General features: G+C 39.1%; 1 protein-coding gene across 2 annotated transcripts in view; it reads right to left on the reverse strand.

Moving 5' to 3' along the window:
* The window catches only part of LOC127638792 (plexin-A4), a 322,817-nt gene that overhangs the window by 46,509 nt on the left and 253,728 nt on the right, over positions 1 to 22,580 (reverse strand). For both annotated transcript variants that reach the window (XM_052120525.1, XM_052120526.1), the window contains 9 exons: positions 21,112 to 21,211; positions 20,745 to 20,859; positions 11,368 to 11,568; positions 8,746 to 8,842; positions 6,758 to 6,948; positions 2,568 to 2,719; positions 1,603 to 1,720; positions 828 to 964; positions 288 to 455 (listed from right to left, as the gene is read on the reverse strand). In XM_052120525.1, coding sequence (XP_051976485.1) covers positions 288 to 455; positions 828 to 964; positions 1,603 to 1,720; positions 2,568 to 2,719; positions 6,758 to 6,948; positions 8,746 to 8,842; positions 11,368 to 11,568; positions 20,745 to 20,859; positions 21,112 to 21,211 — 1,279 coding nt within the window. The remainder of the gene's footprint in view (positions 1 to 287; positions 456 to 827; positions 965 to 1,602; positions 1,721 to 2,567; positions 2,720 to 6,757; positions 6,949 to 8,745; positions 8,843 to 11,367; positions 11,569 to 20,744; positions 20,860 to 21,111; positions 21,212 to 22,580) is intronic.

Genomic DNA, 22,580 nt, shown 5'->3' on the forward strand with positions numbered 1-22,580 from the left:
TTGGCCAACGATACTGTCGGACTGGACTACCGTGTCCAGCAATAAACAAATGTGCCACAGAGTTACAGTTTACGTGAAATAAACCATTAAATAGCTTACTGATAGTTTGCTTATATTGCTGTATATTAAGCTCTTATATAAGAATAATTTAAACATAAAAACATTACACAAATCAGCTTTAATTCATTAATGTTGACCATATATAAAATATATAACATTATACAGTTATCTAAAACCATGTTTAGCATAGCATCCATGACCTTGATTGGCATTTGTAGAACACACACCTGAAAATACTCCACTCAGGTTCCAGTTTGGTGATAGTGGGGTCCTCTGCATACTCAAACTTGAGATCTTTGTGAATGTGAGCTTTATCCACAAACACAGATACAGACACATTTCCATAGCCTTGCATTGATGCGTGAGAGCGGCATGTTATCCACTGTCCTCCTCTCCTATGTTATAAAACAGTAAAAAACAATAATTGATATTTTTCAGATCTCTGTGAATAATCAAAGGTCTATACAGTTAAGAGTTTTAAGCACATGTGGTGCAGTATTTTGCATCATCCATTGAAAGGCTATGAAGATTTTCTTGCCATTAAAGCAAAGCAAAAGGCCTTTATTAATCGAATGTACTTATATGATCAGACAATGTAAAACAATAACGAAGTGATGGTTATTGATGTTATTGAATAAAGATCAGAAACTCTAAAGCACTTAATATATTTATTGAATTTCTCCCACAGTTTGAGGCACTGAATGACCAGCAAACCAACCTAGAACCATGATATCATGAAGGGCATTGCTATACTATACCGACCCTACCGTTGATAGGTACACTTCTGATCTTTGAATATAATGGAGACATTGCTGCCAGCATCCAGGTAACTGCCTGTAATGTTGACAATGGTACCGCCAGATACTGGCCCTCGACTGGGCTTTAGACTCAGCAATCTGGGGACCTGTAGGAATTAAGGTCAAAACAACCACTGGGAATTACTGACAAGCATACAAAACACACAACAACAGAGGTGAAGTGGCAATCACTCATGTTTCACGTTCCTTTCTCTCTCTTTTCCTGCTGAAAAGACCAGCACAGTTGGTCACAAGCAGCTTGTGTCACTTAACCTAATTACAACATCAAACTGAGACATAAATGTCATTAATGTTTGCATAAAACTGGTAGTGTATAAATGGGTCTGTAACAGTAGCTTTTATACTGCAGCCAAGTTAATTTGGTTGGCTAGATATCAATCTGATGGTTTTTATACCAGTACATGCACTGGGAGTGTGAAAGATATGAGAGAGAGTTAGACAGAGGTATATAATAAACATGATGGGGGCTGGCTATAAAATGCAAGTTTTATGGTGAGACTCTCTGGGTGTTGACCCAACTCTTGGTGTAGTCAAGTGCCTACTGATATGACTAAGTACATCAACAGGGCCACAAGGCCAAAGTGTTCACTATTTATTAGAGTGACAACAGTAAATCTAGGCAATTTCAACCCTGAAGTGGCAAAGGCTTGATTAAGATCATGGAGGACAGACCAGCGGCTCATTGGGGGTTATTTAATGACCAGTTTTTTGCTGAGATACTCACCACAAAAAAGTAGTACTTGGACGACTTGGCCATGAACTCAGAACGACACTCTCCAACGCACACTTGGATATTTCCAGCAAACTGGCTTTTTTCTGCTTTTCCCATTTCACACACAATCCTGCAAAGCGCACACGCATGCACACACACACACACACACACACACACACACACACACACACACACACACACACACACACACACACACACACACACACAATCAATCAACCAGAATAACTCCACAAAAACACAGTGCTGACATGCCTCGTCAAAAAAGAAACAATTTCTGAAACATATTAAATGAGAGACTTTAAAAATTCTGTCTCTGCCATAATAATAAATCCATGAGTCTTGGAGATGAAAGGTTAATACATGAAATAATCTGGCTTCTCATTCCGTGACAGGTGTCACACTTTATCACACAGCATGATAAGAGGCTTATTACAGTGTTTAAAAAAAGCAATAATAATAATACACTTGTGCTGGTACTACCCAGAGGAGAGAAATGCAGATATCAGGACATTAATACTGGAGAATTTATCAAGCTGTCAGCAGGGTTTTCACAAATGCTTGCCAAATAACGCAAACTTATATTTTGCTGTCTTGAACTGGGATTAAAAGTTTGTTTAATATTCTCCTCTGTGTTTACTGCCAATCCATATTGGTCACTTAAAAATATGTGGGATTTTGGCAACATTTAATAGGCATGCAATATGCTAACCTGCTACATCTGGAAATAAAAATTATTTGGAGACTTGAAAGAAATCTATTGAAGTTATTCAAGGGAGACGCCATAATTTAGACCAGGTTTAACTGGATAATTTCTGTGCCACTAGCATCACAAAATGGAATTGCAAAAATAATGGCTGTTTTCAAAAAGGTTTCCTGAACACTTCCCCTGTCTTCCCCTGTGGGCGGCTGTGGCTCAGGTGGTAGAGCAGGTTGGTGATTCGAATTTGAACACTTACTGTTCTGCTGGAATGTATCCCTCGGGTACTGGTGTGCACTCCACCTCTGCAACCTTCACATTGTCCTTAATCTCATTGAACTCCAGCCCCAGGTTCTCACCACGGATAGTTACCAGCGTTCCTCCTTCACGAGGCCCTTTGAGTGGGGTGATCTGGAGACAAGATGCCATGGAGATGAAGGGAATCATTACATCCAATGATTCCAATAAACTAAAAAAACTACATGGAAATCTCCCACACCCCCATCATTGGTATGAGCCAACAGGAAGTGGAGAATGACTCAGCAAATGATTCCTTCATGCACCTGCAGGAGCCAGTGAGGGTCAGGGGAGAGTGGCAGTGGGAGAAGCTGTGAGTAATTTGGTTCAGTGGGATAACTGGGCCATACTCTGTCAGAACAGCAAAGCCTGTGCTCTTATGGTGAATAATGATCAGCCACACAACCTAGTCCTTCCTATAGCAAAAACAAAGCCGTGCTAATTTATGAACACAGAGCCAGCGTCTGGGAGAAATATGCTAACACCAGCATGTAAAATCATATGCTGCTAAGATTGGAATATAAATACAGCCTTGTACAAGGATGTTTATTTTCATCTTCGCACATCAGGCGATCAAACACCTCTTATTCTTTGCTACAAGGGCTGCTAAGCAGTACCAAAATCCATCAGGTTAGAATTAATGTACCTTTCATGCACTCACATGGTGCCATCTCTTGCATCTTCATGCTTTTGTTGGTAACATAACATTAACATAAACAGTTGGATACTGCTTCATTAAATACTGTTAGAAAATGCATTTATGGTGCATTAACATGAAGCCACCAAAAAGAACCCTTCTTAATAACTTAATTTGGCAGTTGATGTGCCATACAACAGATATTACATGATATAAAGTGCAAACTCGCCCGCCACAGTGGTGGACAATGTGGGCACTTTTGTGAGTGGAGACAGCGCAGTTGGGCACCAACAGTGATGTCTCTCGCCCTTTAATTTGCCGGTTAGGTGGAAAGCCCGTAGCAGGACGGAGAATACACAAAGATGGCCTCCCAACTGCCAAAAGGGTGAGGCTGTCATGTTTAACCTCTGTTTCCACCTATACTGAACTGAGTGCCCATGAGCAAAGATAGCACATTTCAAATTGCACACTTTTGGAGGGTCCTGTGCCAGTCAAGTAACTGCCACTGAAATGAATGAAAATACATACAGATAGCTTTCTCCAGATATTATAGACATCCTCGTCTGAAACAGTTTTATAAGGAGGAGAAAGAGACAAGAGGGAGATAGCTAGCAGGCAGGGAATAAATGTAATGCTGTGAATAACACGGGTCAGTGCATAGCTGAAATCACATGAGAGGAACTTGGCTTTATTGAGTGTCTGTTCAACAACAATATAAATGTGCCTTTCAAACTCAGTCTGAAAGTCTTGACCTACATGTCCTCAGTGTACCAAGATTGGGCCACACTAAGTGTATTGGCAGCTGGGCTATTAGGCCAAATGTAGGACACAGATTCCTCATCTGGCAAAAAGGGGGGCCGTCGGCTCCCAAAAGGAAATACAGACATGCAGGGCTGGACTGGTAATCTGGCATACCGTGCATTTTCCCGGTGGGCTGACACACTTTAGGGCCGATCAGGGGCAGACTGGCCATTGGCAGAACTGAGCAGCCCGGTGGGTCGGCCGTGAAACGGGCCGAATAGGCCGCGATAAGCTAAAATGAGCTGCCACGTTATGCAAAACGGACCACAAAATTGCGCCGCAATATGTAGAAAAGGACTGCGAACACAAGCTCAACTTTTGGGCCAGCTGTTATGTAAAATCCCGTGGCCGATTTCTCTTCCAAGTCCAGCTCTGCAGACATGGTTAACATCTCAACTCTGTCATTATTTCCTCCCAGACCTAGCTTTAGGTCAAAGATCTCATTAGCAGCCTGGTGAGACTAAATTTCCCTTTAATCCATCACATAAAATGTATACCGATTTTAGCAGAGATATTCAAGTTTTTTTATTAGTTTCAAAGCACTGTGGTAATATTGATATTTCAAAGGCTCTGACTGTGTGTTTAAATTTTAAACATGCCAATGTAATGTGATCACACCCTGCCTGACCGAAACATTTTAAATAATATTATGGAACAGTCTCTAGTAATCTGGTTTAATCAAAGCCTTAAAAGTCTTACTCAAAGGCAATGATTGATTTTAGAAAAATCTTTATAATGTCCTTATATTAGTTATGTGAGACCAGTATAATTTTTGCAGTACCAAATTTTTCTAAAATTATTTTTTAATTTTCATTGCAGACATTTGTGAAATAACAGACCTACTCTGATACTTTACAGGAAAGTCAGTGTAAAATTACAACCCTCTACTGAGCGAATGGACAAAGGGTGCAAATGAGTATGAGAGGGAGAGAAAGAGAGTAGTCTCTTTTCATTAGGAGATGGGAAGTTGATTAGATTTGTGACTTTGACAAGCTAATTGACAGTTGTTGGAGAAAAGCACTTAATCACCATCTACTTGAATGTCAGCTAAAGATTCTTCATCTGCGATGCCAGAGTAATAGAGTGCATTAGAATACATTACGACCTGTGGGCTGATCAATTCAAAGAAAGATGTTGAGAGCGGTAATCACAGAGAGAGAGAGAGAGAGAGAGAGAGAGAGAGAGAGAGAGAAAATGAGAGCTATGATACGCTTCTGCTCTTCAGATGGAATAAAAATAGAGCAGATCAGTCCTGGACTTCCCTCACATTATCCACAGCTCTGTCTGGCTTCATTCGATTTTATTTGTGTTTCAATGCGTTAATTGGCATTTAGAACCTCGGCTATGATCTAGGCACTGGTAAATGTTTAAAGCGAATGTAGTGAACAATATTTAATGGATTGTTGTATATTTAAAGCAGGATGAACTGGATTTCTCTGATAAAATTAGTGCTGCTTGCAATATCTAGGACCCAGAATGTCATGGAGACTTGAGGATGGGCTCTTTTGAATTAGGCCATAAACAACCATCAAGCAACCCCCCAGAACACCCTAGCTACTATCCAGAATATTATTAGCAACTACATAAGACACTGGTAACCTTCCACAGCACCTTAAAATTGTGGCCATGAGTTTTTCACGGGCAAGCACCACTCATATTTTCTTCAGACAATATAAAAATGTAGACATTTATTAAATATATTCCATGCAAGTTTCTAATGTTTCATGTGATTTTGACTTTGTTTGGGTTATACCATTGAGCAAATTGAGTAGTGCTCCCTTTTATATGTTCATCAAATATTTTGATGTGGCTCAACAGATGTGGTTGGTAATGCATGCTCCTCCTCACCTCAATCCATCCACTCCATCTCACCATTCATTCTCGCTCAGTATTTCCCCCAAGGTCGCAATTTCATCATATCTCTTTCAGCAATCCACCCATATGTTCCTTCTTCCTACTCTATACGTTGCCAATCTCCACAAAGGATTAATCATAAAGCATGTGTATGTCAGTCAGTACAGATCTTTGCTCACTGTGAGCTGAGCTGCTCTTAAAATCTAGCTCTGTGTTACTGTATAAAGGTTTTGCTGTACTTGTGGAACAAAATATTACTCTAAGGAGGGTGAGAACCAAGACATTAAAGGCTGACAGTTTAACCCCAGCCCTAAATATAAGGGCACTTTTAATTTTCAATTGAGGATCTTTTCCACTCCAATCGTTAGCTTAATCTGTCAGCTCTAAAGGTGTCCCCTTAGGCATCGGCCGTGGCCTGTGTATACTGTTTACAGTTGGTTCCAAAAGTCTGTGACCACATTGAAAGTCTGGGATTTCAAATCTAAATTAAACCTGAAAATAGTGAGGGGTTTTTATCCTAAAAAAGAAACATTATCATGCAAAATTGCTGAAAGGCACTTCACTATTTCTACTGTAAGTCATTAATCAAATGCAAACAATTTGTCACACTGATCATGTTAGCTCCTTCAAATTTTCTTCCATCCATTGAAATATGTTTTCATACAATATGTTTTTTGGAACACTCAAATCATGTTGGATAACAACATCAGGTGAACACCAACTTGTGGAGTTCAACTTGTGAAGCCAGCTCGAGAGCATGCTGCCATTCAAACAAAAGTGGTCTGAGACTTTTGGACCCCACTCTATGCTACAGTATACAGTGAGTTGTGGTGTTTGTGCTTGGGTAAAGTAAGGTTTACCTTAGTGATTCTGGGGTGCGTGCACTTGCTATTGATGCCATTGTGCTCGAGCCACATGCTCTGCGGGTGAGGGCAGTGCTGTTTCAGTGAGCAACGGTTCTCTCCCTTACACCACACACAGCCGAACAGAGGGTCTGCCTTTAGACACAGCCCACAGCTCTCCCGCCGCGCATCACACTTGTACAGGTGCACTGGGGAAACAGAGAGGGCAGATGTCAAGTCAGGTTGGAAGACCCATGGGACATCAATTAAAGTGAACTGGGCACTCAGACAGAAGTTAGGGAAAAGTCAACATGTCTTTTTTTCACAACTGTGTTTGCAAACCCTTTCACTTCCATAATCTGACATATATTTCCAAATTAAAAAGGATATTCAACTAGATAAAAATCCTAGATGGGGCTTGATTTTATTCATCAGTGTTTGAACCATAAAATTAAAGGAGAGGTGTTGAAATTTTGAAGATTACAAAGACAAACCTTTTTCTTTGGAATAATCTACACCAATGAATCGTGCACAATGTGAACATGTATTTAAAAAAATAGGGTATTTTATTTCATGTAGTCTATAAACAGGTACTGTATAGAGTTAATTGTTTATACAAATAAAATTAGCAGAAAAATTAATTCAAATTAATATGTCAAGAAATGTGATAAGAAATAATGCAAGGATGAAATGAAGAGATAAGAAATGTGTAAGGATAGAAAACACTTTTAGTCACCTCTAGATCCCTTTTCCCTCTCTAACAGCACTGAAGATCAACGTTCATTTCCTCTGCTCCCTGGTAAACCACTATTACGTTTCATCTCCATGGCAACCAGACATTTTTAATTGCTATTAGATGCTTGTATGATCTGTCCATCAACTGATGCCCCCTGAGTGGCTCCCCCTCAGCGAGTGGCAAGGGAGGATTCTCACATACTCTACTTCCTAAGTTAATTTAGCCAAACCTTCACAGAGACACACACAGACATACCGCTTTAATCGCGTGCACGCACGCACGCACGCACGCACGCACACACACACACACACACACACACACACACACACAACCCAAAAGCAGAGTTAAAAATAAGGGGATTTATTTGAACAAAAACAAAGGCTAAATACAACATAAACTTCTAGGGTAACGGGGAATCAGGAATTACCAGACCGAACAGGAACAGGGCTAATAAGCAGGAGCGACATAAATGAGACCAACAAACAAGACTGACTGGAACATACAAGCCTGGAAACAAGACGAACTGGCACTGGACACAAACATGATGAGACTAAAATAGGGAGAGAAATCTAAAGGGTTAACGGGGGACAAGTGAGGCAAATAAACTAATAATAAGCAAACAAGGAAGAGGGGTATTACGTAAGACTGAGAGACACAAGGTGTTACAGAAACAAAACAAAGCCACGTGCTCTCACAAGACAACAAAACACCCAAATGGCATGTGCGCACGTCAGCAAGACAATAAGGCAATATACGCACATGCCAACTGACAAACAAGACGAGAGAATGCGTAGCATCGCCAAACAAAGCAATGCCACGCATTCTCACACTGAACGAAACCTGAGCATACATTGTGAGGCAAATGCCACATGATCATGCAACAGTTGACAAAAAGACAGGACACCTGTGAGAGTTTGGCAACACACACACCTGACACCTTAGACCGAATTGACGGAACCTCAGCACAACATGAAGACAGCTCGCGACCCGGGCACGCAACGCAAGTATGATGCGAGGCACACCTGTCTAGTGGAATGGCATATGCACAGAGAGAAGGCAAAATGTGTGAACATGATATGTTGTGAACCAAGTTAAAAAGGAAATAAAGGGAGAGAAAAAGGGAAAAAAAGAGATGAGAGGAAGAAGTTAACAGGCAGATGGTCTCTGCAGTGAACCCCAACAAGAATGTCAAGGGATGGATGCTGGCAGCCTGTTGCCATGGAGACTGAATCCAGGGGTAGCAGCACGGCTGCCGGATCACAGGCCTCACCTTTGTTTTGGACTGGGTTGTCAATGCTGAAGTCTCCATTCCAGATGACCGTCAGATCCACAGGGAGGCTACTCATCTCCATCCCATCATATAAGTACTGTAGCCATAGGAACCAAGTCAGAGAAAGAGAGAGAGAGATAAAAAAGAGAGAGTGCATATTCACTGGTTGTGTTCAGCACGAAGGGCACTTTTATCATTCCTGACAGGTTCATCTTTGTGTAAGTCATCGCAGCACACAGTGGAGAGGACTCTTCAATCCCCACACTGCTGATGCTGGGAGAACAAGCAAACACGTACTAAATATTCAGAACAGAACACACTCCCTATCAAAATAAGCTTCCACAATCTCTAAACAACATTTGATCATGTCTACAACTTCTGTTGTTGCTTAACATGTTTCAGATTGTTTCTTAGATTTCCTTAAAAGAATATTCTGGGTTCAGTACATGTCAGCCGACAGTATTTGTGGCATGATGTTGATTCAAAAATGAATTGTCCTTCCATTTCTTAAAATAAAAAGCAACAATCAAGGATAAAGTGAGGTTCTCACAATGGAAGTGAATGTGGCCAATTTTTGGAGAGTTTAAATGTAGAAATGTGAAGCTTATAACTTTATAAAAACATTTACATTATTTCTTCTGTTAAAACGTATGAATTATTTGAGCTCTAAAGTTGTTTAAATTGTAATTTTTATGGACATTTAAGGGTTTTAGGGTTTGTTGATATTACATCGTCATGGCAATGCAGTTGTAAAAAGTTAAAAAATGCTTTAACTTTACACAGAAAGTTTTATCACACTAAAATCACTTTTACACAGATATTGTTCATGTCTTATGGCTATACTTTTGAAAAAGTGAGAATTTTAATGTTCAAAATTGGCCCCAATTTCTTTAATTAATAGTGCCTCCCTGTAACACAGATTTGTGTTTTTTTTTTTATAAAAGGAGGGGCAAGTCAAAATTACTTTTTGCAATCAATATTATACCACAAATGCTGTTGATTGAGTTCAACTTGTATTGAACCCAGAACAGTACAAATATATGCTCAATCATTTAATGAACCCAGACACACACACACACACACACACACACACACACACACACACACACACACACACACACACACACACACACACACACACACACACACACACACACACACACACACACGTTCTATCATGGTGGTCATTGTCTTCCATTTAACTTCTATTGTTTTTATACTGATGTCAAAGTCATTTTCAAAGTAAAAACATAATTTAGTTGGAGGGAGCATATTCTTTCTTCAGTTTGAAAAAGAGCTCCGCACCTCACGGTTACCCGTGGTCATACTCTGGCATCCTGCATATACTCCTGGAGTAGTCTGAGTTTCAGAAGTGGATTAGCATGGCGAGAGAGAGTAAGTCTACAAAATTAAATAATAGCTTTCTTATTACTGAATACTGTGCAGTATACACTGTTTACCAGGGCTGGGTTTTGATACAGATTTCCCCATTCGATTCTGATTCACAAGCTCTCGATTCACATATGGGTATATTTAATTTATAATGTCCATTTTTCCCCACATATGAAAGAAATTCTCTCCCAGCTAATGCTGTTAATTATAAAGGGGACGTTCAAACTAAGAGTTTACGATTATGAAAGTATTAATATTACTGATTATAGTTTATTAGTTTTTCACATTTTAGTCACATTTTAGCTTTTTAAATATGAAAAAATCCATGTATTCCATTGCATATGTTACATTTTGTTACATTTTTATTGTTAACATGCATAATTTGTTCTATTTACAAGTATTTGCATTGATTTGTTGAATGTGCTAAAAACCGGTACTGTCTCTTTAAGAAAACTGGCTGTTCTGTAAAGAGCATCTGTAAATGTTAAGGAAAGAGACTCATCTGTGCTATGCGTGATTAGAATAAAATTTTTATTTTTTGCTGTTGTTGATCAACTGTAAAGAACAGAAAGGGTATTAAAGGGTTCAATACAAGTTTAGCTCTATGGACAGCATTTGTGGCATAATGTTGATCACAAAAATGTATTTAGACTCGTCCATTTTTTTCTGGCTTACAGTGAGGAACTTAAATTGGAAATCATAATTTTTACAGTCATTTTAGTTTTAGGGGTTGTCGACATTACATTGCCATGGCAGTAGTAAAATTGGATATAAATTTACACAGAAAAGGTTAGGGATGTTATCACACTAAAATCATGTTTACATGCATACTGTTGATGTCTTGTGGCTATACTTTTGAAACACTAAGCAATATAACATTTAAAAATTGACCCCCATTCACTTCCACTGTAAGTGCCTCACTAGAAACCAGATTTGTGCTTTTTTAAAGAAAAGGAGGGACGAGTCAAAATAAATGTATTATGGTAATCAATATAATACCACAAATGTCGACAGAGTATATAGTCATTTGCATCCTCTGATTTGAATCCCCTCACAGACAGTTTTTGTGCTTTTTTAGACCTTGTCCAATAAATCATTTAGTATGTTTATTAAGCCATTTTTAATAAACAGTGTTTTCCTCACAGTGTAGGTGATTTCAGATTTTACTATCTTTGTGTGAACATTTGGTCTCCATAATGTAGGCTAACAAGACCACAAACACAGTCTTACCGATGTATTCTGGCACTGTACACTGGAGCTGTTGAAGCGGAGAGCAGGAACTCTCTGCTCCACGCCCTGAATGGTGAGCACACACTCGTACCCACGCTGGCCTGACTGTGGTTGGGGCAGGTTCTTGGCCCGAAGGGTGATGGGTTTCACCACATTCACTGGCACCAGGATCCGATCTGCTGGTAGAAGCTGTGGACATTCCTGTAAAGTAAAAAAACATAAATTCTAGATACTGATGCAAATCATGAAATGATGCAGTCAAATACTGTATAATGACCATCTGTTTCACATTGGTGCTTATCACCCTGTCGGGTTAATTTAGAGATCATGATTGCCTGTACATTATCTTTACATATTACTATTGTAAGTTACCTTACATATTAATATAAATTTTTATTCTTTGGTTCTTTAATTGCTAATTTCATGTTTTGGATGTACTAATCCATGTCAATACTCCCTAATCTTTCTTCTCAGAGTGGTTAAACCTGGGCTGAGTCCAAGATAAAACTCTACAGAGGACCAAAATGGGTTTGGGTCTGTTCTTAGCTTCAAAATCCATCTTGACTGCTTTCGGGCTGTAAGGACCAATAACAATGGTCTGAAGCTCATGAACATGGTTGAATTGCTCAGGGACTTAGTTTGAAAAAGTCATTATAGATAATTTGAGAGTCTCTACGAAAATAAATAAAAGTGACTGCCATTAATTCAAACAGACAAAAGGATGTTATTTCAGTGAAAGTATGGGGAACTCTTCAGAAAATCACAGCAAAAGAGCAGAGTGTTTTTTGTTTGTATATCCCTGATTAAACTCTGCAATATTGATGTAACACTGTGTTTCAGATATTGAGGAAGAAACCAATGATGTAGCTCAGAGTGGTATTCATGCAGTAAAGCATATTCAAAGTGCTCAAGCGGCCTTTCTAAGATGAATACAAACTGAGGTGCAATCTGGACTAAAGCAGCCACTGAATGCAGACTGAATACTGAGTGTGAGTTTAAAGATGTGCTATAGTCCAACTGCATTGAGTTAAAATATGGTATGTGCAATGAGGTGGACAAACAACATTTTGCACAGGCCCTCACTATCATCCAGGATATTTACAGCAGGCACTCTGTGTTTTTATGTCACTTTAAAACACATCAACACGCACACTAACGCTGATAAGCATAAACACTTATCTTAACATGCAAAATAAACAAATAAACCACCCACATGAATAATTGCAGTCTTTAACAGGGAATAGACACTACAGCTCTCACACTCTCACCCTGCTCACACTTCAACCCTTATATCTCCACCCACATGTGCTTCTGATATTAAAGCCATCTGTAAATCCTACTGTCAACACTGAGACAGGAGTAAAACCCACAATTGTTCCACTGAGGACTGCCCAACGTTGACCCGACTTTCAGCCCAGCACCCTCTTAATAGCTCTCTGGCCCAATGGTCTATAGAGCCCAGAAATGAAGACCTCTCTTGGGCCTAAAGGTCCATCTTCCATGATTTATCTCCCTATTACCCTGATATAATCTGTAAATGTTTATTGGCTATGGTCTTGGTCATAAATAAGACATGGCAAGGGAAAACTGCCCACTAAAACATTAGTATCATCACCATCCACGTCCAATTCCTCTTCAAAGTCACTTCGGGCTGCCCTTCCTTTTTTGGGGAAGGTGTCTGGCCGGGCCCCCCTCTGTCCATGTCTCTTATCGACAGATGAGCAGTGCTCCGCCGGCAGCTTTATGTGAAGGGTGATTGACCTCAAGCATAACAACGCTATAATTGAAGGCTAGAAGGCTCTAATATGGAGTCTTCAGAGATGCTGTTCTGCTAGAGCCTTTTTGTTTGGCCAGGTTATTAAGTCTTTACAAGGACGGTGAAGAGAGAGAATGACAGAGATACAAGTAGAGAAAGAGAAAGCAGCAACAGAAGAGGAAACGATTGTCTGTTTTTCAAGACACAATTTTGATGGGTATTTTCAGAACAAAACAAATTGAACTGAATAGAACAGAATAGAATGTTTATTCATGACCAACTCCAGTGGATTTTGTTTCCTTGAATTTCACCATGTTGCTATTAATGGTGACCATCTTTTGGTTTAGTTTCATGGTTTAGTGATGATACATATGGCTGCCAGAATGAGTAGGCTTTTCACCCGGAACTTTTTCAATCTACTAACTTGATGCCGCAGCACCGTTGAGTGGATTAAATTTTTTTTTTTAGTTGTACAGAAATTCTCTCAAAATGTGCATACAACTGATGGTACGGGCAAGACAGACCAACAATTGTAGCACTCTAAATAATACAGCTAAATGTTTCTTCTTGAAGATGTGGGGAAACTTTATTAATGCAAATGCTACTCTGTACAGATAAAGACATAATAGATGTTACTGTGTCTGGCCTAAGGATTTTGTAAACTAGAATTCACTGAGCTCAAAATAATGGTAGAATATTTCTCTGAAATTTAACTTTTATCTTTTTCTCAGGTTCAACGCCTGTCATGGGAGTCCCCTCATTGTAAATGTGCTGTGAACTGTTTTAATATTGAATAGATTTAAATTTGATGTACGCAGTCAGCTCACTTCATTAACCGTGTTCAAAAAATACGAGAAATACAACGGCCAAACAGGCTTCTTGTGTAATAATAACTTTTCGGTTTCTTGTCATTTTACACATTCATAGCATATCGCAATAATAAATAATAAAGGTTCTCTTTATTCATAATCTCATAGCTCTGCTATACTTGTTGATACCTGTTGTGTTTACAATGACAGAGAGTATTCCAGACTTTAGAGAGAGACCCAGCCAGTGGTTTCAAGGTTTGTAGTAAATGTAATAATAATGCTATATGTAAACAAAGTACAGAATGTGTTGTAAGTTCAAGTTTAAATATATTACCATTTAGGTGTACAAGAGATAAAAAATACACTAAAGGGCCAATGAGGGCAACAGAAGAATACTTACAAAGGGGAAAAACAGACAGGTAAACATAGTCTGGCATTAGACTGTACCTTAGCTGGCCATCTCAAGTCTGTATTGCCCCAGAAACAATGGAATTACCCTTACAGTTTCTTTATTTATCTTAAAAGACGTGATTAGAATACACCCTGCTGAAAGTTTTTTTCTTCCATTCATCCTTGCTAAACATACATGCCTCCTTTTCTCACTAACCTTTATGTTTCTTCATCCGTTAGCAAGATTACAGCACTATGCAAGTGGTTACCATTTGAAAATAAAAACAACCCGTTTATAAAGTATGCAAGCTTGATAGTTTATACCTACATTTTAAAATTACACTAAACTTTATGTGGTATTTAGCAATACTATTTCTCCCACTACACCGCAAGACAAATTTTTTTGATCTCTGACTCCAGACCATATTCACGCTAGCACCATCTTTGATTTTTAATGGGAATGACAAAGAGCCTGTAAGGGATAGACTTACAGTCTCTTCATTGGTCTGTAATTCAGTTTAAAGTGTTTTTTGGATCGTTTCTAAACATTGACAAAATATTTGTTCAAGAACATTCAGTATACATAGAACTCCAGACAACATGATTTGTGGGAAATCAGATGTGATCTAGAAGCTTTATACAGCTTTATACCATTTGTGCAATTAAAGAGATGGTAAGTCTTTCCTTCACAGCCTTGTTGTCATTCCCATTAAAAATATGAATAAGATCTATGTGGGGCAACGGTTGATTGCTGGTCCCATATATACAGTGAGGAAAATAAGTATTTGAACACCCTGCTATTTTGCAAGTTCTCCCACTTGGAAATCATGGAGGGGTCTGAAATTGTCATCGTAGGTGCATGTCCACTGTGAGAGATATAATCAAAAAAAAAAAAAAAATCCAGAAATCACAATGTATGATTTTTTAACTATTTATTTTTACGATACAGCTGCAAATAAGTATTTGAACACCTGAGAAAATCAATGTTAATATTTGGTACAGTAGCCTTTGTTTGCAATTACAGAGGTCAAACCTTTCCTGTAGTTTTTCACCAGGTTTGCACACACTGCAGGAGGGATTTTGGCCCATCTTCTCTAGATCAGTCAGGTTTCTGGGCTGTCGCTGAGAAACACGGAGTTTGAGCTCCCTCCAAAGATTCTCTATTGGGTTTAGGTCTGGAGACTGGCTAGGCCACGCCAGAACCTTGATATGCTTCTTATAGGGCCACTCCTTGGTTATCCTGGCTTTGTGCTTCGGGTCATTGTCATGTTGGAAGACCCAGCCTCGACCCATCTTCAATGCTCTAACTGAGGGAAGGAGGTTGTTCCCCAAAATCTCGCAATACATGGCCCCAGTCATCCTCTCCTTAATACAGTGCAGTCGCCCTGTCCCATGTGCAGAAAAACACCCCCAAAGCATGATGCTACCACCCCCATGCTTCACAGTAGGGATGGTGTTCTTGGGATGGTACTCATCATTCTTCTTCCTCCAAACACGGTTAGTGGAATTATGACCAAAAAGTTCTATTTTGGTCTCATCTGACCACATGACTTTCTCCCATGACTCCTCTGGATCATCCAAATGGTCATTGGCAAACTTAAGACGGGCCTTGACATGTGCTGGTTTAAGCAGGGGAACCTTCCGTGCCATGCATGATTTCAAACCATGACGTCTTAGTGTATTACCAACAGTAACCTTGGAAACGGTGGTCCCAGCTCTTTTCAGGTCATTGACCAGCTCCTCCCGTGTAGTTCTGGGCTGATTTCTCACCTTTCTTAGGATCATTGAGACCCCACGAGGTGAGATCTTGCATGGAGCCCCAGTCCGAGGGAGATTGACAGTCATGTTTAGCTTCTTCCATTTTCTAATGATTGCTCCAACAGTGGACCTTTTTTCACCAAGCTGCTTGGCAATTTCCCGTAGCCCTTTCCAGCCTTGTGGAGTTGTACAATTTTGTCTCTAGTGTCTTAGGACAGCTCTTTGGTCTTGGCCATGTTAGTAGTTGGATTCTTACTGATTGTATGGGGTGGACAGGTGTCTTTATGCAGCTAACGACCTCAAACAGGTGCATCTAATTTAGGATAATAAATGGAGTGGAGGTGGACATTTTAAAGGCAGACTAACAGGTCTTTGAGGGTCAGAATTCTAGCTGATAGACAGGTGTTCAAATACTTATTTGCAGCTGTATCATACAAATAAATAGTTAAAAAATCATACATTGTGATTGCTGGATTTTTTTTTTTAGATTATGTCTCTCACAGTGGACATGCACCTACAATGACAATTTCAGACCCCTCCATGATTTCCAAGTGGGAGAACTTGCAAAATAGCAGGGTGTTCAAATACTTATTTTCCTCACTGTATCTATTGTAAGTGCATAACTGTCAATGCATTCTTTTTTTTATTCAAACTTACGTGCAAGTCGAAATTGTTTGCTGTTTTAATCGTCACCATTAACGTCATTATCTAGAATTTTTTCAAATTTGTCTTGGAATAATTCTTTAACTTACAAACAGTAATCAGTAACAATCCTAACAGCAATCCACATTGTATTGCACCAGACAATTCTTCAACATTTAGGCCAGATCAAAGACAGGAATACAGCCATACTTCGGCATGCACTTCCTGTCTTGAGGCTCAGAGTTAGTGCCAATGTCCATTCAGCCCAGTAAGACCATGATTCCTGTAGCCTCCAGCCAGATACAACTGAAGAGCCTTACTGAAAGAAACGCTAATACAAAATACTGAGACTGTAATGCAAAGCGTAATCATAAGACAAATGACTCGACCCTGTGGTTTGTGTCCTTGTCCATGAAGTGTGTCAAATCTGACAAGAAATACTCAAGGAGGCTCATTTGAGGCTGGAAAACAATGCAGGGTTTGATAAAAAAAAATAAAAAATGGGAAATTATTAATAAAAAAGGCATTTTACAAATAAAAGAGGCCCTTGAGAGTGTGTTTGCAGTCATAGTCGGGTGAAAGAGTCCTGAGAGTGAGCTGAGGCATAAGGGTGTTTGTCAAGGCAAACATGGAGTGAGACAGACAGCAATTGGCTCCCGATTGTTTACTATAGGGGGGAGATCATAGTCAACTGCAGCTGAATCTCCAACCTCTCAGAACAGGACTGATATAATTAGTCGTTAAATAAAGAGATACTGTAGGTGGGGAAAAGACTGAAGATCTACTGTGTGTGCTACTGTTTGAGAGAAGAGGTGCACAGAGACAAAGATAGTCATTGACAGAGTGTGAGCGGCGAAGAAGAAACCCTGGCACAGAGAACGGAGGGTAGCGAGCTGGCACAGAGTGATATATCCATAATTAGAGCTGTTTGAGTATGTGTGCGTAATGGCAGCGTTCAGTTGGGTAGAAGATGAAACATCTAATTCTCTCTACAGCTCTCGCGGTGTGTGCTGGATGATTACTAAGGCTTCCCTGCACTCCTCACACTTTAGCGTGCTTCCCTACTGCCATAGGCAAAAACCCTCCCATCCTTTCTCCACACTTTGGCATCATTCACTCTCTCATCCTCCCTCTCACCTCTGACACTTTTCATCTGTTTGTTTACTCTCTCATTTTCCTCCCTAGCTGGTCTTTTCTTCTTCAAGTCTTGTCCTCCACCCCTGATCCCAATGATTTTTACCTCTGAGTTTCTACCCGAGGGCCGTGAGGGAGGAAGAGAGACCATCGCTTGGTTCCGAACTCAGACTAAAAATCCTCCTCCTCATAATCTGCAGCTCAATTGCGCAAAGCTGCCAGTTGTGCTTGTCAATTAACATCTTAATAATATGGAGGAGAGTTCACCAGATCGATCAGTTCCTTTTTCCCACACCTCTCTACTTCTCTTGCTGACTTGTGTCTCATCCGCCTCCATATTTCGCTCTCATTCTGTACCTTATATTTATTTTTTGCTTTTGCTCATCTCTTTCTTTTTATTATGTAAAATAGTATACAGTGGCAACATAATTATGTGTGCACTTGAATCACATTCAAAACTCGATGAATACATTTGCATTATATAAAAACTATCAAAACAATTATTTGACCAATTATTTCATATTATTTTAAAGAAATCTAGCACAGGCATGCATTTCAAGCAAAACATTAGGTTTCAAATGATAAAACAACTAATCAAAATTACGACAAAAAGAATTTGGACACTTTCTGGTTTTCAAACAATGGTGTAACATGTCCATACTAAATGTGATGAACTACACCTGTGGTCACTCTTCTAGGACACCTGTGTGAACTTACATCTCATACATCTATTAAAATGACCTTTTCACCAATTAATAAAAAGTAATTGTGAAAAAGGCTGAGAAAAGTGAAGTTAGTTCTAAAATAAGGTCTAGCATAATTTGCTTGCACATGCCACTTGCTTTGATATGTTCAATTAAATTTTGCACCTTTATAGTGCCAAAAAGTGTCCAAATCACACCACCAATTTGCATTACCTGTTCAAAAGGCATGTGGTAAATGGGCACATTGCAATTCCTAATAGGATGCAAAAAGCCAAGCCTTCAAAGAGCCTGTTCGATACAGTGTTGTGGCCATCTGGGTCATGCAGCATTACGCTAGAGGCCATGAGCGAGACATGAGGGGCTGACACAGACAGCCACTGACAGGATTCAGCTATACCCTCAGTATACACACACTAATCAGAGAAAATCAAAACCCACACACACTATACAAAACGATAAAATTAATGCATACAATAATAATGGATATGCTATGGTGTAAAAATGGCAAAGCAGATCAAATAAAATAAGCCAACTAAGTAATTTACCCAATAATAAAAATTAAACAGAAATGTTTAATTTATCACTGATAAGCTTGCCCTCTCCTAAAGTTTGCATGTGGTTCTCGTGCATTTCTCCTTTTTGGAGCTTGACAGCCTTCGGTCACCATGAACTGTCATTGAATGGCAAGAGCTGCGTAATAACTGTTCAAAGATTTCTACATTTATGAGTTTCATAGAAAAAATAAATGATGAGTAAACAAAGACAGAATTATCATTTTTGGCGGAACTATTTCTTTAATTTATACATTTTGCCACCTAACACAAAACAAGTCCCATATATAATTCCTAATCATTACTTTGCTGTTGTTGTTAAACATTAGAAAGTTCCACACAATTGAAAACTGATGTTGCAGACAGCCTGTCAGATATTTAAATGTGAGAGACTGTGAATGCTAGACACACTGTTGTTAAATCTTGGCAGAGACAACATTCTGATGCAGTGACACGTTTTATTTGGTGTACATGGATTCTTCTTCAGTGATCATGGGCACCAAAGTGCATTCTGAAACAGGATCTGACAGCAGGGGGCTCCTCACTATTCTGAACATTCAAAGATAAGCCTGGATTATTCAGATCACTCTCAACAATCCTTTAATTAGTATAAATCACAGAAATTCATCTGTGGAAGGTCAGCGTAAAAGGACATCTCATTTCTCAATGCAAAGTTGTCTCGTCAACGTCTGCTCGTTGGATTTGCACAGTAAACATCCATGGTCATTAATTCTGAGCCACCCAGAATTGGAAAGCGGATTTGAGACCTCTGGTAGGAGGGGTTAATGAAATCCAAATTCAACCAATTAACCGGACAAAACACCTGCCTTAAAACAAAAATCAAACAAAAACATCCAGTGGAAATGTCATTAACATGTGCTAATATTCAGGCAATGCTTTGTGTGGAAGTCACTAGACACACAATAGGGATTTCCAAATATTAACCTGGTCAATATTGACTGCGTGGCTATTTGATAACTGGAACACCAAATGCTGACAGCCTTTGAAACACTCTGCTAAAAGATGTTAATGAATGCTAACTGATGAGGCTACACATTTGTGCAATTAAAACACATAGCCTCAGGGGGGCAGGCATACTCATAATACATTACGCATTTCAAAGCTAAGCTTAAATGATATAAGTAATCATATCTCCGTGCTAGCTGCCAATTTCTCTTCAGATGCAAGATGCAAACACATTGTGATCCACACCATGTAGACCCTAAGGGAGGGATTTAAGGGTGCTTCAATAATGCACAAGCTCGACCCTCCTCGAGTTTGGGTTTTTGCTCCGGCAAAAAGTGTCAAGCTTCAACAGCAGCTTTTAATTAATCTAATGGGCTTGTGGAGGCCTCAAGGCATACGTGTAGTGCCAATATTATTGATAATTTACATGGAATTAGATGTGGGTGGGAATACTCTAAATATTAGAGGTTTAATGAAAATTAAGTCAAATTCAGAGCTATCAGATTGGCTCAACATCACAGGGTGACACGGGGTAACATCACACAATCAGGACGTGACCTGAACAGCACACCTGTACCAATCAACTCAATTAAGTCCAAATGAGATTGATGATGGCCAATTACAAATCCCAGACCCCGTTGTATGTGACCAATCACGAGTGACTCACCTCTGGCTGTTTGACACGGCCCTCTTGGAAGGAGCAGCTGCTGGGGTCATGGGTGCATGTGTGACGATATTTGCACCAGTGGCACTGGTAAGGGCTTCCGACACAGGACAGGCACCTAAGACAGGGAATGGGTGCTGATTAATTCAGTTATCTTGACTTTTGCTGGAAATAGGTAGGGTGTTTCACTAAGATTGAGAGTTAATGGTTTTATTAAAAGACTTTCGACCAAAAAGTTGACATCCAAAAGCTTCAGTGACTAAGAGCATAATTAACAGGGATGTGGAACTTAAAACAAGATCAATTAAATGGTCTTCCAGGCCGCCTAATGGATGATTACGCTAGTGTTAATAAAGGGAAAGGCACTCACGACTTGTGAACGCTGCAGTTGTAGAAAACAAAGCTAGTGTTGGCGAATGCTAGTCCCGTCTCCTTTGATTTTAGGAAGAGCTGCACAATCTGATGGTCACCTAAAAGGCATAAATTATTTTTACTAGTGTTGTAGATTGTTAAAGAGTTTTACAGAGATATAATCAGTGTGATAGAAATAAAATCAAAGCTATTTACATACAGTATGAATGATTAGTTCTTCTTGTTTTTCATGAATCAAATGTCATTGTCAACTCAATGTTTCCCATAACTAAGACAATGAGACAAAGACATAAAAAAAAAAGTCTGGAATAAAGAAGAAAATACAGCCTGAAATTAGTTCAAGGAATTTGACCTGCTCCAATCACCAACTGCCATGAAACTGTGCTAGAGTACAAATGTTGAATCTATTCAAGGAAATAACCACATACATTACAAAACCAGCAATCATTTAACTATTATTGTCCCTCTGTATTCATAAAACACCAATGACATTAGGCTAAACATCTTAATTGAGTTTTATAGAAAAAAAAAAGATGACAAAAAAGATGCATGCAGATTGTATAGCAGCTTTGTAAAGGTTTGGAGCTGTGGAATGAGCTGAACTAGGACTGTTACAATTATTACATTTGACAATTAACCTGTTGATACTTTTTGAGCACAAACCATGAAAATGACATACCTGAACTTAAATGGTTGTTTTTACTGAACCCTTTGGAGTATGGACACAGTTGTAGTATCTTTTGAAAGAAGACATTTTGGGCTTTGTTTCACAAGTTCAGAATGAATATATGTTGTTTTTTTCTAAAGTTAGAGAAGCTGAAGTTTATAGTATTGGAAATATTTTGTGCTGAACATGATTTTATAATCTAAAAAAAATAATAAAAGTACCAAGACAACCCATAAATAAAATGCTCTCAAAGCCACAAGTCTAAAGAAGTTTCGTTTCAAATTTGAAGATGATCTAACAAAAAACGAGGTTCCTGCTAGCTTTTTTCTCAGAAAATTGCCTTTCAAGACGACACAAAATCAAGCACTTCTTGGCTATTCTGAATAAAACTATGCCGCGTTTTTAAAAATAGACTTTGGAGACAGGCTCGTTTTGTTTACGAGACTCTAATATATAAGATCATATATTGTTTTACAACATGAATGCTGCTCAGATTGTATAGTTTGTTGAAGAACGATGACGAAGGGTAATTCTTTCAGGCGAACAATGGAGAATATATCAATATTTCTCAGATGTATCGATTTTATGGACAAAAACTGCTATTGGATGTTTGTCAATGAATGCTTGACATAGACAATTGACCCAAGTGTGGCGAACTGGATTCATCTGGCGATCACGGTTTCATAACAAATGTATGAAGTCCTGTTTTGATATTGCATGTTTTCATTTGTACTCCTGGCACAAATTTTCTGGAGCAATGTACACACATGTTGCTCACATATGATTGTAGCCCAGTTTGT

Source organism: Xyrauchen texanus, chromosome 47, assembly GCF_025860055.1.
Source record: "Xyrauchen texanus isolate HMW12.3.18 chromosome 47, RBS_HiC_50CHRs, whole genome shotgun sequence".
NCBI lineage: Eukaryota > Metazoa > Chordata > Actinopteri > Cypriniformes > Catostomidae > Xyrauchen > Xyrauchen texanus.